The sequence below is a fragment of the Pimephales promelas genome, chromosome 5, assembly GCF_988280905.1.
Source record: "Pimephales promelas chromosome 5, fPimPro1.hap1.1, whole genome shotgun sequence".
NCBI lineage: Eukaryota > Metazoa > Chordata > Actinopteri > Cypriniformes > Leuciscidae > Pimephales > Pimephales promelas.
This window is the reverse complement of record NC_142773.1, coordinates 43,596,250-43,609,656: the sequence shown is the minus strand read 5'-3', so window position 1 is coordinate 43,609,656 and position 13,407 is coordinate 43,596,250. Positions and strand designations below refer to the sequence as shown.

The window sequence follows — 13,407 nt, the reverse complement described above, 5'->3', positions numbered from 1 at the left end:
TCAACTTTCTATTCATCAAAGAATCCTGACATAAAAATGTAAACGTGGATAATAATCATACATGTTTCTTGAGCATCATATTATAATAATTTCTGTAGGATCATGTGACACTGAAGACTGGAGTAATGATGATAAATTCAGCTTTGATCACAGGAATAAATTACACTTCACTATATATTCACATAGAAAACCCGCTGTTTTAAATTGTAATAATATTTCACAATATTACTATTTTTTTGGTATTTTTAATCAAATAATTGCAGCCGTGGTGAGCAGAAGAGACTTCTTTTAAAAACATAAACAATCTTACCGATCTAAAACTTTTAACCGCTAGTGTACATGTAACTTTTAGTAATTGAATACAGTCATTATGTAAATATTGGCATTATATCAGTGCTTTGCATATTGATGAACAGATTTGATTGTGTTGTGTGCGACTCACAGCGAAGCGGTCGTACAGCTCGTACGTGAGCAGAGGATTGGGCAGTTCTCTGAAATACGCCTTACACACGGAGCTCACGCAGTGGATGTCCTGCAGATACACGTCCTTATTCAGATCCGGACACCCTTCAGTGTCAAACTCACTCCTGCAATCAGACCAACTCCTCGATCAGTGTGTTCAAGTCTTTACATGTCACACACACACACACACACACACACCTTAGTTTCTGTGTGTTGGATGAGACTCCAGACAGTCTGTAGATGCCGTCCACGACCCCGTGCTCCTCGATGAACTCGCCGCAGCTGCGCAACACCTGAGGAACTGCAACACAGAGAGTGTGTGTGTGTGTGTGTGTGTGTTCAGGCAGATAAATACATGAAGAACTGTGGGGATAAACTCACTGTCTTGTGCGGTGGAGGTCAGATGCTCCAGAAGATCACATCCGAACACTTTCTCCCGATTGCCTCCTTTTCTCCGGCCTCTCCTCATCTTGCTTGTGTTTCACCTCCTCTCTAACATTCAGGCCTCGTGTGTGTGTGTGTGAAGGGTTTAATGAGTGTGTGTGTGAACTGCCGAAGTTAAACCGCACATGACGGCTGCTGTCGCTGTTGAATCAGTTTAATCCTGGTGAACCTCATCCTGAGGGAATCGACTCTTCATGTCTGGAGATACGAGATCATATACAGTATCTATATCAAAGGAGAAATTAAGCCACAATATTCAGAAAATGTTTAACATGATATAACAACTGTTGTTGAAGGGTTGCTTAATGGTTCTTTGGAGATTAATACAGTTTTTTTTGTTGTTGTTTTTTTAGATTTAATGATCTATAGGCTGCACTGTAAAAATGAATACGCTTTATCTAATCAAAAAAAGTGTGGCAACAGATTACAAGCAATATTATTACGTAAATTTAACAAATTAGAATTAACTAATAATTAATTCCTTAAAAATTAACCATTTAAAATGAGTAAAACTTACAACAACAACCAAAAAACATGAATTGAGTGTTTGTTTTAAAGTGATGGTTTTCTCCTTCACTGATTCTGCTTGTTAACATCAGGTGTCTTCAACGTTGGCAATTTAAAATAAAGAATTCTTAATTAATTTTTGACGTCTGAGATATTTTTGTTAATTTTTTTGGTGTAAACTTTACTCATTTTAAATGTTTATTTATTAAAAATGTTTATTTTTAATATTTTTTAATTTTAATTTTAATAAATATTTTATTTATTTATTTTAAATGGGAATAATTTGATTAATTATTGCTCAATTCTAATTTGTTAAATGTAATTAATAATATTGCTTGTAATCTGTTGCCACAATTCTGTTGATTAGATGAAGCGTATTCATTTTTACAATGTTTAGAGCATAAACTGACTTGTTAAGTTTCACACACAAGCACAACCGAATGATCTGAGCAAGAGGACATATCCAGAAATGCCTTGTTGATGCAAGAGGTCAGAGGTCACAGCCGACCCTCTTCTGATGTCACAAAGCTCAAATCATCTCAAAACCTGTTTCTTGGTCATGATGAGTTCACTGAACTCAAACGGCTTCAGTCAAAAGATCTCCATCCAATAGAGGAGTATAATATACACCAGATTCTCTGAGGTTCATGAATCTCTGGCTCGAAGAATTGAATTAAAGGTCCAAAAGGGTAGCAAAGTTTCCTAATAAAGTGACCAGTGAGTATATATATATATATATGCACATTTCTTTATAAGTGAGAACATGAGATTTATCCACCAAAGTTACCATGCTCAGAAACAGCCTTAAAAACATGATTAACTAAGGAATGCAGATTACTTTTCATTAATAACTGACAGCTAGGAATGCACAATATATCGGCCATCATATCGGTATCGGCCGATATTCATTTTAATGTTATCGTTATCGGTCGATATATAGAAGCCGATGAAAGTTTATTATTTCCTAGATCATGATGGTTATGAATTGCTTGAAATATGATTGAAATCACTTCACAAAGGAAAATACAGTAAAGCGCAAAACATTTATATCGGCTACATAAAAATTATAATAAGAACATTATAGCCTATTAGTGTGCTTGTGACATGATTTTTAATGGTGAGACTTATTTTCGCTATCAGGCTCTCAAAAATGATATAAAATTTGGATTAAGGTTTATCGGCCGATATATCGGTTATCGGCTAGCAATTATAAAGAATTATCGGTTATCGTATCGGCAAACATTTCCATATCGTTGCATCTCTACTGACAGCCAATTAAAACATCCACCCAAGTTCAATAACATGAGCATAAAAACGTTATTTACTAGGGATGCACCGATACCGATAATTCGTTATCTTTGAAAGCCGATAACCGATATATTTCGCGATAAGTTTATAACATTTTTGAGAGCCTGATTACAAAAGTCTCAATATCCCAAACACACAATTATAATGATGTTCTCAGTATAATTGTATGTGTTTTATAATTGTATTTTAACATTTTAAAGTGATTTCAATCATATTTCAAGCAATTCAAAACGATCATGTTGAAGAGTGCGCATCTGAAGGAAATAACACATTATCAGCTTTAATATATCGGTAACACTTTACAATAAGCTTCATTAGTAAATGCATTAACTAACATGAACTAACGATGAGCAGTGCATTAGTTACAGTGTTTATCAATCTTTGTTAATGTTAGTTAATACAAATCCAGTCGTTCATTGTGCGTTCATGTTAGTTCACAGTCCATTAACTGATGTTCACTAATACAACCTTTGATTTTAATAACGTATTAGTAAATGTTGGAATTAATATTAACTAAGATTAATAAATGCTGAAGAAGTATTGTTCACATATTGTACATCTTATTGTAAAGTGTTACCCAATATATCAGACAAATCTTTTTTTTATTGAGCCGATAACATTAGAAATCGGTACCGATGTATCGTGCATTCCTATTATTTACACATTGAAACATTTTTTTTAAATGTAACAAGTTTCAAAATGTAACATTCAAATGTAACGTTTCCCAGAATGTTTGCAAATTGGAATGTTCACTAAACATTGGCATTACCATTGAGAAATAACCTTTGGTCACACTTTATTTTAAGGTGTCATTGTTACAGCGTAATTATATGTAAGTATTATTAAGCAACTGGACTTACTATACGGTCGGTTAGGATGTGGTTGCATGCAATTATCAATAATTTACTGTTATTACTACATTAAGTGCATGTTACATATGAAACAAGGACACTGAAATAAAGTGTTAACCAAGCATTTTTTTTTGAAGTCGTCTGAATTATGAACGTGCGGCCTGTGAGCAATAAAACACACCTCAGGAAACACTATAAAGAACAACATAAAAATGCAAAAACAGGACAACATCTAAACGGAGAGCAAACCTGCATATACACAACATTTGGAGTTGTAGATTTGAACCATGACACACTTGTAGAAGTGTAGAAACGCTTCACATCACGAAGCGCTGGGTTGGGTCGCGTGCCACCGTTTCCTCTTCTCCGTCCGTGAGTTTTGCACCAGTTCAAAGCCACACCCTCACAATTTCAACATGATCTTCGTATCTTTCCACAAGTATCGCAGGAGATCGACTCAAAAATCAGCCACGGTTTCTGCGTCTCAAACTCCTCTCGAGGGTTTAGCATCATGTTCGACTGATTTTTCAGCGAGTTGGTTCCTCTCGGCCTCTGGCGGAAATGACTGATCACATCTGAAGGCCATGAGAGCTTCGCGTTCACATCATCAAACAAACCCAGGACTTGAGCAGATCCCATCACACGCCGCTCGATCAGGCATCTTTACAGCTAAAGCTAAAGTAGAGATTGAGAGGAGAAAACAGAAGAATCAAGAAAACCCTCCAGTCCTTACCTTTCTCTCTGCACCGGCAACAAGCGTCAGTGTAAAGTGTGTGTGACGCAAGAAACCACTAAACTTCCCTCACTGACTTCCTGAGTCGTTCAGTTTCTGTCTTGATTCTCCATTTCTTATTGACGCCTTTATCTCGAGCTCTCGCTGGTTCGTCCATACGTGCAACATCAGGCCTAGATATGAAGACACAAAACTGTGAATCATACTACGATTTGCATTTATTCATTCAGCAAATGAGGAACATCACATGCAATGCAACATAAAAGCAATATTCATGGTACACAATAAGCTGTATTAATGCATAAGCCAGAAAACAACGAGAATGATTAGCTTATTGACTCACCACGGTATTGGCATGTTACTCCAGGGTACTTCGAAGAACTGCATCGTCCTAATGTGGTAAATATCCACATTTGCATGGTAAATATATATATAAAGCAGGGCATTTCTATTGCACCATGTTAAAAATCAAAACCAACCAAACAAAAATAGGCATTTCTATGATTACTATATGCATGTACCATGGTATTGATCTGATATAAGATGTCAATGAATGCAATGGTGGTACTATTGTGTGTGTGTGTGATGATACTTTGTTCTGAATGTTTTTTTAACCCTTTAACTGTCACCGTCCCGGTACCAAGACGCCTAACTTCACTTCACTATATTTCTATTAAATCCTAATCTAATTATGACAAATTATATATTGTTGGAAAGGTCTAAGACTTCTAAACAGATATTCTACCCCTGTTTTGTGTTAAAAAAATTTTGTAGGAAGAGTAATTGATGAATTTATGACAAGAGTGCACCTCAAAAAAAGTTTTGACCTTTGTCACAAAAAGTCGATGCACCCACTTTTAATCATTGAAAGTTCATAATAAACATATAATCTAGTATTTTTCAATAAAAAAAATATATATAGTACAATATTATCCTCTAAAAATGATAATATTTATATTTATTATCCTCTAAAATATAATATTATTTTTTATCGCCTTTTTTATTATATCACATATTTTAGTAGTTATCATAAATTAGGTATCATTTGAAAGCTTATAAACTCAGAATTCATCGTGTGAAAACTGTTTTATAATTGAAAGTTGGGTTACCATAGAAACGGTACTTATTTTATCAGGCTCCTTCCCTTTTGGGCATCATTATATTTCATAATTTATGATCAAAACCTTTTCTAATCTTGACAAAACTGATAGTCAGAAAGGTCAGAGTCTCGAGGTTCCAAATTTTGTGACAGAATTGATATTTGGACAGAAATTTATTAATTTGTTATGGCAGAATGTATAGAACTAAATTCAATGGAATTCAATGGCACCCGGTGGCTATTTTTGGTACTACGCCTAAACAAAATCTCATGGGAACTTCAAGTTTTGTGATATCAACTTCAAATTTGGAACATAACTTGATAAGATGTATGGCTTTGATTTTATAGAAATTTTAGAGTAAAAAAATATTTTATAAAATATATATTTTATATAAAATAAAAAATATATAGTACAGTATATTTAATTTACTGTAAATTTAAACTTCCATAACTTTTTCATACTTTCATTTTTTGAAGTGTTTTCACTTCAGAAATAATCTGCTGAGTGTTTTCTTTAAAACAAGACCAAACTTGGGTATATTCCAAATCATTCTTTAATTACAACTATTTAAGTTTGAATAGTGCATTTAACCCCCATTCTCAAAAGACAGCTAAGGGGTTAAATTTTCATTATGACATTAAAAGTCATAATTATGAGATACAATTTTGACTTACTACTGTAGGCTGTCATAATTTCAGATTTTTTACTTTTTAATGTCACAATTATGACTACGTTTTCATCTCATGCTTATGACTCACTACACCAAAAATTCGACCTTTTGTCATAAATATGACATTCTTAATCATCATTAAGAAAATTTCACTCATAGAAATCCTTAGAAAAAATAACTATTCTTCAAGCTCATTTTATTAGTAAAGTTCACATATATTTTTAAGTATACCTCTACTAACTAAGTATCCTTATATCAATGCACTAGTGGTAAACTTGGGAATAAATTGGCCCACTTTTTAGTGTATAAAAGTATATTTTAAGAGTAATAGTAGTAAACTTTGAGTACACAACTAGTTTACAACCACATTTTTTCATTTGTACTGCAACTACACGTGAACTTTAGGTTTACTGACAGTTTACTAGTCAAATACTTGCAACACATTTCTTAGTTATTGACTTTAAAGTACACTCTCAATAAACTATTAGTCAGTATTTTTATACTGCAAGTATACTTGTACTGTTTTATTTAAGTGAACTTAACATCATACATTTTATATTATATTTACACTTTACATATACTACCATGTTTCTAATTTTGTTTTGTTTTTTACTTGACATTAACCTTTAACTGTACTTTAAGTAAATTTGAAGCAAATTCTTAGTATTTAATAGGCTACTCAATCCCAGAAGAGTAAACAACACGACGACAAACTTATTTATACTTATAAGTATATCTCGATCAAAAGATTGAGTGCAGCATAGGCCAAATATACTTAGGCTTTTCTGTAATTTAAAGTATATTTCTGATAAATTAGACAAAGTAGATTTTCTTGTTATTAATAGCTCATTTGAATAAACTTCTGTGCCACATCCAACACTTTCAGCAAACGGTGAAAGTTATAGAAAATATTTAATATTTAATTTAAATATTTAATATTTGTTATATAATAAATATTATATAACATATTTATATAATATATATGATTTACATTGTGCTTTCAGTGCAAAAGCTTATAATACAAACACATCGCAAAAAAAAATTCTTCAATCAAGATACTTTAAATTCCATTATCATTATTTTTCCAGATATGAAAATTAAGTTTATGACCACATTGGAAGATTTCTTCTTCTTTTTAAAATTAAACTCGCCTCAAATTTTTCAGAAAAGAGCTCATTTTTATCTCGAGCGAATGTACGTCATCGAAACACAACAATTCCCAGTGTGTGGAAAACGACTCCTCTTCGTCACTGTAATCGCCATCCATCATCAACACTGTTAGTTAGAGGTGATAAATAATCTTCATTTTCCGTTTAGTTTTGAGTATTGATCATTTGATGCCATACCTTGAATATGTTCACTAGTGTAAAACAATCCTGTCTGCAATCAGTGATGCTGCGATTTCAGAGTCACGTGATGTCAGTTACACTACGTCATAACTGCTTCGAAATTTAAGTGGTTCGTTCGTTGGCTACTAAAGGCCAGTTCCCACCGATAACGATAAACATTATAGTTCTCAATATTAAAGAGTAGCAGAGTTCACACCACAGCTATAACGATAATGGCACAGACAAATACTAACTGTTGGAATCGCTTTCAGAACGATTTTATCCAGCAAATGAACGATAAAAACATTGACAGCCAATCACAACCCTGATGTGAGGAGCTCGAGCATTTATGATTTAAAGCGACAGAACAAAAAGTACGATATATTTATCGTTCTTGACTTGAACGGGCCTTAAAGGAATATACTATATTTTTTATTTTGTTTGGTGAATTTTTATACATAAAATTTTTGGGCTCACGTTCTACTAAATTCTTGAAACAATATGGTGATGCTCTTCATGTGGGCGTGTCCATTTTACTCTTTGTTACTTTAAATAAAAACAAATTGAGGATCTCTGTCAACCATAGATATGATGTCTATGCTGTGAACCCAGGAACTATTGCTTTTACCTGATCTGGGATCAGTTTTATACATTTTTGTAGACATGTTTTTTTAACGAATTAGGCTATTCATGTACTAAAAATTAAGATTAGTAAATAAAAACAAGCCTATTTAAGGTAATAACATATACACTTCATAATTATATTAAATGGTTTGTTAATTGGATTTAATAGATGACACTTTCAATAAAACATTTGTAATTGGTTTGTTTTTGTGCATATTTTGGCCAGACATTTTCGTTGCATTTACACTGATCTGACCAGCAGGCGTCACCAGAGAGTCGCGCTTCCAAACACTGAGTCGTTTTGCGAATCAATTGATTCAAAGTTCATTAATAATGTCCATATCGTGATGATCAGCAAATTATGGCTAAACTGCTACACCTCCTGTGAACTGGCAGAGGAAAAGCAAATAATTTGCACATCATATATCAAATATGACTTATTGTGATAGATTCAGATGTTTGCAAAACGTTTGAGGAAAATAAAAGTCCCTCGTGTCGTGATGCCAGCGTGTGTCACATGACCTTCAGATGATTCAGTCTCGCTCGCTCTGTTATTGACCACAGTTTGTTCTTTGCCAAGGAGAGATTAAAGGAACACGTTGCAAAGGTGGAGTTAAATAAAATGCAGCTTCTCATATAGGCCTATCAGTCGAGTCAGGAATCAATCAGACGCTTGATCAGACAAGAACAACAGCAATGTGTTTAAGAACCACTAGACGAGGAAGCAAGAAGAGGAGAATGTGTGTGTGTGTGTGTGTGATGGGTAGGTTTAAGTGTAGGTTTAGAATATATAGAAAAACCATTGTGTATACGTAGAGTCCCCACGTGTGTGTGTGTGTGTGATTTGACTAATGTGTCCCTGATATTTCTCTCTCTCTCTCACACACACACACACACACACACACAGTTGATGACAGGCACACAGAGCGTGGTGTTCTGGGTAATAATAGATCACACACACCTTGCTGAATCCATTAAAAGCGTGACACTGTGATTCAAGTTGTTAATCCGTGACTCGGATCGGATACATGAAGTGTGTGTGTGTGTGTGTGTGTGTGTGTGTGGAGAGCTTCACAACATCTACTATCACTCAGACTGCAGCTTCATTATTAATTTACTTCATTTTCAACTCAATAATAAAATTAAATTAATTCTCGTTAGTGTAAAACATGATGATCTCCTCGTCTCGTTTTCCAGAACACACATCTACACATTCTTAAATTAGAAAATCGTATATAGGATACAACAGGCGACAGATTGTTTGTTAGATTTGCAACATGACATCATGACTTTTGCGTAAACATATACGCCACTTTCGCGCCAGGTGGCGTGTTATCTCTACGCATTTTGAGCTATCCGCGTGTATCCGTGTGTATGCGTGTATGTCTACGCCATTAACGTCCGCGTCATTCCACGTGTCTGTACACGACGTCAAATCCCCAGTCATAAATGCCATTAACCCCAGTGACGGTTAAGTTTAGGGACGGGGTTGAGGTAAGTCATATATTTATATAACGTTAAGCCAACGGCGTTCATAAACACGCTGAAAGGCGATTATGCGTCTTGATAGCACGCCAAAAATGGAAATACGAATTGGCGTGTCATACACACACTACTTCATGAGATCAGTCTGAGATTTAGATTAAATATAAATAAATAGTAGAATAAAACTACTAATAATATAATAAAGAGTTACACAGACCAACAAATAACAGCACTGCACTAACACAACACACACACACCAGCAGGAGGAGGAAGAGTCTGTGTGTGGAGATGAAGAAGATATTCAGTGACAGTGCGCCACCAGCAGGGGTCTCCACACACACACACACACACACACACACACACGTCTGATTCACTGCCGCCTTGCTCTACTGAAGCCTTTAAATAGCTGTATTTATAGATAGAGTGTTCTACAAACAATCTGTCTCGGCCATCGATGAGTTAATGTTGTTGAAGGTCCATCAGCTCTGAACTATTTCTGATAAAACGAATGAAAGTTTATCAAATAAGCTTTGAGTGTTGGAGCTTTGCTGAGTGTTAATGTTGTTTTACAGCAGCATCAGCTCATCATACAAAAGGCTGGTTGTCTGTTAGTTCCACAGAAACTGACGCAGCAAATACACACTCATTCACACACATGTGCTGATAACTGTAAGGTGTGTGTGTGTGTGTGTGATGATGAACCAGTTGAGCCTGTCATAAACAGTGCAGGAATGAGTATGAGTATGTGTGTGTGTGTGTGTGTGTGTGTGTGTGTGTGGGCGACGACAGGTGAGCCGAAGCACGGCCGGATGTCACTGGTTCAGTTAGAAGAGCTGCTTAGTTACTGGCCAACACACACACACACACACACACACACACGCACACTATGGCAAGCCGTTTTAGCTTTTATTCATTTCCAGGATATGAATTCTTGATAAACAATTGAATTTCTGATATCTGTAATTGTATTTTCACTAGTGAAATGTCACCATAGGCTGCCATTCAAAATTAATTGTTGATATCAAGAATTGATTTTTTAACTAGTAGAAATATCATTTTTGATATCAATAATTACATTGTTACTAGTAAAAATGCGAATTCCTGATATCAATAATTAAATTGTCACTAGTTGAAATGTCTATTCTTGATATCAACAATTCAATTGCTACTAGAAAAAATTACAATTTTTGATATCTGAAAATGTATTTCTGATATCAATGTTATTTCAGATATCTAAAATGGCTTTCTTATAGTAACAATCACATTCATGATATCAGAAATTAAAATCGCCACTAGTAGCAATTCAATTGTGGATATCAAGAATAGACATTTCAACTAGTAACAATTGAATTCTTGATATCAAAAATAAAGTGTTTTACTAGTAATGATTGTATTTCTGATATGTGAAATTGGAATTTCAACTAGTAAGAAATCAATATCAACAATTGGTTTTGAATGGCAGCCTATGGTGACATTTCACTAGTGAAAGTACAATTGTTGATATCAAGAATTCATATCCTTGAAATGAATAAAAGCTAAAACGGCTTGCCATACACACACACGCACACACTTCTTGGGACTGTTAAAGGAGAGTAAATGTTAAAATTCAGTGTTATTTAATGTGTTTCGCTGATATTTTTGAGATCTGATATTTTTTAATGCTCTATTATTTTTCTGGTATGTGTGAGTTTTTGGGTTATCATTGTGATATCTAATCACATCTATATATTATGAAGTATATTACTGAATATAAAGTTACATACATTATGATATACAAGTAAATGAATTATCACATATTTTTCAATATATGAAAAGCGGCCATTCTATATGTATGTCTGATATTAAAACTGATTACATCTGTCTTTATGAATGAAAAACAGCAGAAAGATTTATGACATTATAATCATTTTACCCGAGTCACACATGATATAAAAGTAAATTCACCTGATTTTGCTTCTTCTGCAGTAAATGTGTCTTCATTTGATAATTGATTGTTATTTTATTGTTTTTTTTTGTGTTTGTTATGTTTTAATTATATTTGTTGTATTTACATTGTATTTTTAGGTTGCCTATTGTACATCTGGCCCAGGACTGCAGATGAAAACTAGCCTTCTGGCTAACTCTGGCATATTTTGACTTGTCATGTTAATCTGCACTGTCCTTGTAATAAATAAATCAATAAAAATGTTCATATATTAGTGCTGATGAAGTAGAAAAGGGCAAAGTGTTCTCTGTCTCAGTTCTCTTCTGATAAATGTGTGGAGCAACACTTCATGAAGACGAAACACGATGTGAATTTGAGTCACAGTGGTGTGTGTGTGTGTGTGTGTGTGTGTACTGTCCAGTACAGAGGAGGAAGTGTGTCTTTTCACACACTTTAGTTGTAAAAGCGAGTGTGAAATGAGTGTGGAACAATACAAGAAGGACAACTGTGTGTGTGTGTGTTGCAGTAAGATCACGTCTCATCTGTTATGATGTCTCACACACACACATTTACATTCTTAAAAAAGAAACTCTGATGAGACAAACAGAGCAACATTTATTTATGTTTATTCGATCAGTGTATTTTATTCTCTTCTACTTCATTCAATGTATTGTTTGTCTCGTTTTCCAGCACACACACACACACACATCTAAACATCAATAAATCAGGAGTCATTTCCTGGAGAAGAAGAACAATGACTGAAAATGTGAGTTTGTGTTTAATTTAATTCAAAGGGGAAATGATTATTTGACTCCATCGTGTGCAATAAAACACATTTCCAGCTAATTAAAGCACGAACGAGCCCCTGATCATCGAGGAGAGCAGATCAATGATCCATCGATCAGACGGCAGAATCGGCGACTCGTTTATGAAGCGGATTAAAGCGCCGTAACGGCCGGAGGGACGTCACGTTCATCAGGGTCCATTGATCCGGAGAGGTCAAAGGTCAAAGTTCCTGCGTTCAGACGGAGAGTCGAGCTCAGGGTCAATACGGCCCGATGGTGATTGAACGCATTTGAATGTGACCGTCACGCCGGAGGTCAAAGGTCACGCGGCGACGGGGTCGACGGTCTGAGGGCCTCATGTGTCATTATTGCGTGACGGAGCACACGAATGATGGTCATGACGATCCTCCTCAGTGTGTCTGTCTCGTTCTCCAGCACACACACATCTACACACTCGCACATCACGACACGTTTACTGGAGAAGAACAACAGTGACTGAAGAAGTCAATGGGGACCAAAAGGGGCTTCAGTAAAAACTCTTTACTGGAACTTTCTCTGAATTTTATTCGTGTTCCTGAAACACCTGCAGCTCCTTCCTGTGACGGTTTGTGTCTCTCGTGCTCATCTAGGTCAGGTGTGTGTGTGTGTGTGTGTGTGCTAACCACATGATAGTGAGTGAATATAGTTAATGATGTTGTCATGCAGAGAGTACACTGGCGCTCGATGAGTCTACACACACACACACACACACACACACTCTTACCTGTGTAAACATGTCTTCCTCCTTCACTAGACGTGCTTCATCGCCAGCCCTGCAGGGACGATGTGTCTGAGGTCAAAGGTCAAGGGTCGCAGCGCTGACCTCGGCTCTTCAGGAGACTCACAACAGACTCTCTCTCTCTCTCTGTAACTCAATCACTCACACACAATACTGGAGTTTCATTAAAACAAGATCAATGCACTTCAGGAGCGCGTCCGCACGGTCCACTCAGTCCTCAGCTCATACACACCTACAAACACACACACACACATCGAACAGGAACTCTCTCGATTTCCCTTTTCAAACACAACCAATCAAAACACCACAGTAATTCATCAGTTCCTCACTCACACACTCCTCACCACACACACTCATTCACACACACACTCCTCACTCACATGTGCAGACACTCATTGCTTTCCTGAA

At 35.5% G+C, this 13,407-nt stretch overlaps 1 protein-coding gene across 3 annotated transcripts in view; it reads right to left on the bottom strand.

Annotated features, from left to right (window-relative positions):
- arhgap30 (Rho GTPase activating protein 30) overlaps nt 1-13,204 on the bottom strand; it is a 31,039-nt gene extending 17,835 nt beyond the window's left edge. Inside the window, exons 1-6 of one of the 3 annotated variants that reach the window (XM_089131633.1) lie at nt 12,985-13,204; nt 4,649-4,696; nt 4,306-4,478; nt 844-1,131; nt 661-763; nt 443-587 (exon numbers count right to left, since the gene is read on the bottom strand). In XM_089131633.1, the coding sequence (XP_088987759.1) occupies nt 443-587; nt 661-763; nt 844-931 (336 nt within the window). In that variant the 5' untranslated portion in view covers nt 932-1,131; nt 4,306-4,478; nt 4,649-4,696; nt 12,985-13,204. The other 2 variants (XM_089131634.1, XM_089131635.1) reach the window with 2 other exon arrangements.
- Between the last annotated feature and the right edge of the window lie 203 nt (nt 13,205-13,407).